At 52.3% G+C, this 1542-nt stretch overlaps 1 protein-coding gene across 1 annotated transcript; it reads right to left on the reverse strand.

The window, feature by feature from the left end:
• Window positions 1-21: 21 nt before the first annotated feature.
• Window positions 22-969, reverse strand: LOC119943184 (olfactory receptor 56A1-like). The gene has a single exon (XM_038763992.1). The coding sequence runs from the start codon at window positions 967-969 to the stop codon at window positions 22-24; it is 948 nt and encodes a 315-aa protein (XP_038619920.1).
• Between the last annotated feature and the right edge of the window lie 573 nt (window positions 970-1542).

Genomic DNA, 1542 nt, shown 5'->3' on the forward strand with positions numbered 1-1542 from the left:
TCAGTCATAGCCATTCCTCCTTCAGCCCCTCACTTTCCTTAAGACGCTGTGGATCCCCTCCTTGATCTCCTTAGTCCTCACCCCATAGACGATGGGGTTCAGGGCAGCAGGAATGATGTAGTGCAGGACATTGAGGAGGATGGGGATGTCAGCATGGACTCTCTCCTTGAGCACATTAGTGAGGACCAGAACCAGCAGGATGGTGCTGAAGAAGAGGATGAGGATGAGATGGGACCCACAGGTGCTCAGGGCCTTGGTCGCTGTCCCCTCAGCCTTCAGACGCAGCACAGCATGCAGGATGAAAGTGTAGGAGAGGATGATGAGGACCAGGTCTGAGCCCAGCAGGGTCCAGGCCACCACAAACTGGTAGAGTTTATTCAGGGTAATATTTCCACAGGAGAGCTGCGACACAGACAGGTTGCCACACAAACAGTTCCTAATGGTGGTGTTTCCGCAGTAGTTTAGCTGGGCAGAGAGGATGGGGACAGGTGTCAGGAGCAGGAAGTTGCGAGCCACAATGAAGACGGCTGCCTTAGCCACAAAGCAGTCAGTGACAATGGATGAGTACCGCAGTGGGTGGCAGATGGCCACATAGCGGTCATAGGCCATGACCAAGAAGGTAGAGGACTCCATGGCCAGGAAGGTGTTTAGAGTGAGCATTTGCAAAAAGCAGCCTGCAAAGCTGATAGACCACCAGCCCAACCAGAAGATGGCCAAGACCTTGGGGATGACAGTGAGGCAGAGAACGAGGTCCAGGAGGGAGAGGAGGCTGATGAGGTAGTACATGGGCTGGTGCAGAGACTCCACTAACTGGATCGTCAGCAGAAGCAAAGCATTAGCCCCCAGGGCCATGATTAAGAGCAGGGCCAGGACCACGGAGAGCCCGAGCTGATGGCTCCGGGCCCCAGGGAGGCACATGAGGTGGAATTCGGAGGGCTGAGTGAATGAGTTGTTGCTGAGAGATGACATGGTAGAACAGCTGAGCAGAGCAGGCTTCTTCCTGAGAACCTGGGCAAGCAGAGGCAGATGTAAGTTCCTCATCTGCCATAGCCACAAATAACCCAGTGGTTCAGTGACTTGCCCACTTCTGCTCCTGGGTCTCCTGTGCCCAAGCTGAATCAATCAATCAATCATATTTATTGCATGCTTACAGTGTGCAGAGCACTGTACTAAGCGCTTGGGAAGTACAAGTTGGCAACATATAGAGACAGTCCCTACACAACAGTGGGCTCACAGTATAGAAGGGGGAGACAGAGAACAAAACCAAACATACTAACAAAATAAAATAAATAGAATAGATATGTACAAGTAAAATAAATAAATAGAGTAAATATGTACAAACATGTATACATATATACAGGTGCTGTGGGGAAGGGAAGGAGGCAGGATGAGGGGGATGGGGAGGGGGATGAGGGGGAGAGGAAGGAGGGGGCTCAGTCTTGGAAGGCCTCCTGGAGGAGGTGAGCTCTCAGTAGGGCCTTGAAAGGAGGAAGAGATCCAGCTTGGTGGATGTTGGGAGGGAGGGCATTCCAGGCCAGGGGG

This window comes from Tachyglossus aculeatus, chromosome 2 (assembly GCF_015852505.1).
Source record: "Tachyglossus aculeatus isolate mTacAcu1 chromosome 2, mTacAcu1.pri, whole genome shotgun sequence".
Classification (NCBI taxonomy): Eukaryota; Metazoa; Chordata; class Mammalia; order Monotremata; family Tachyglossidae; genus Tachyglossus; species Tachyglossus aculeatus.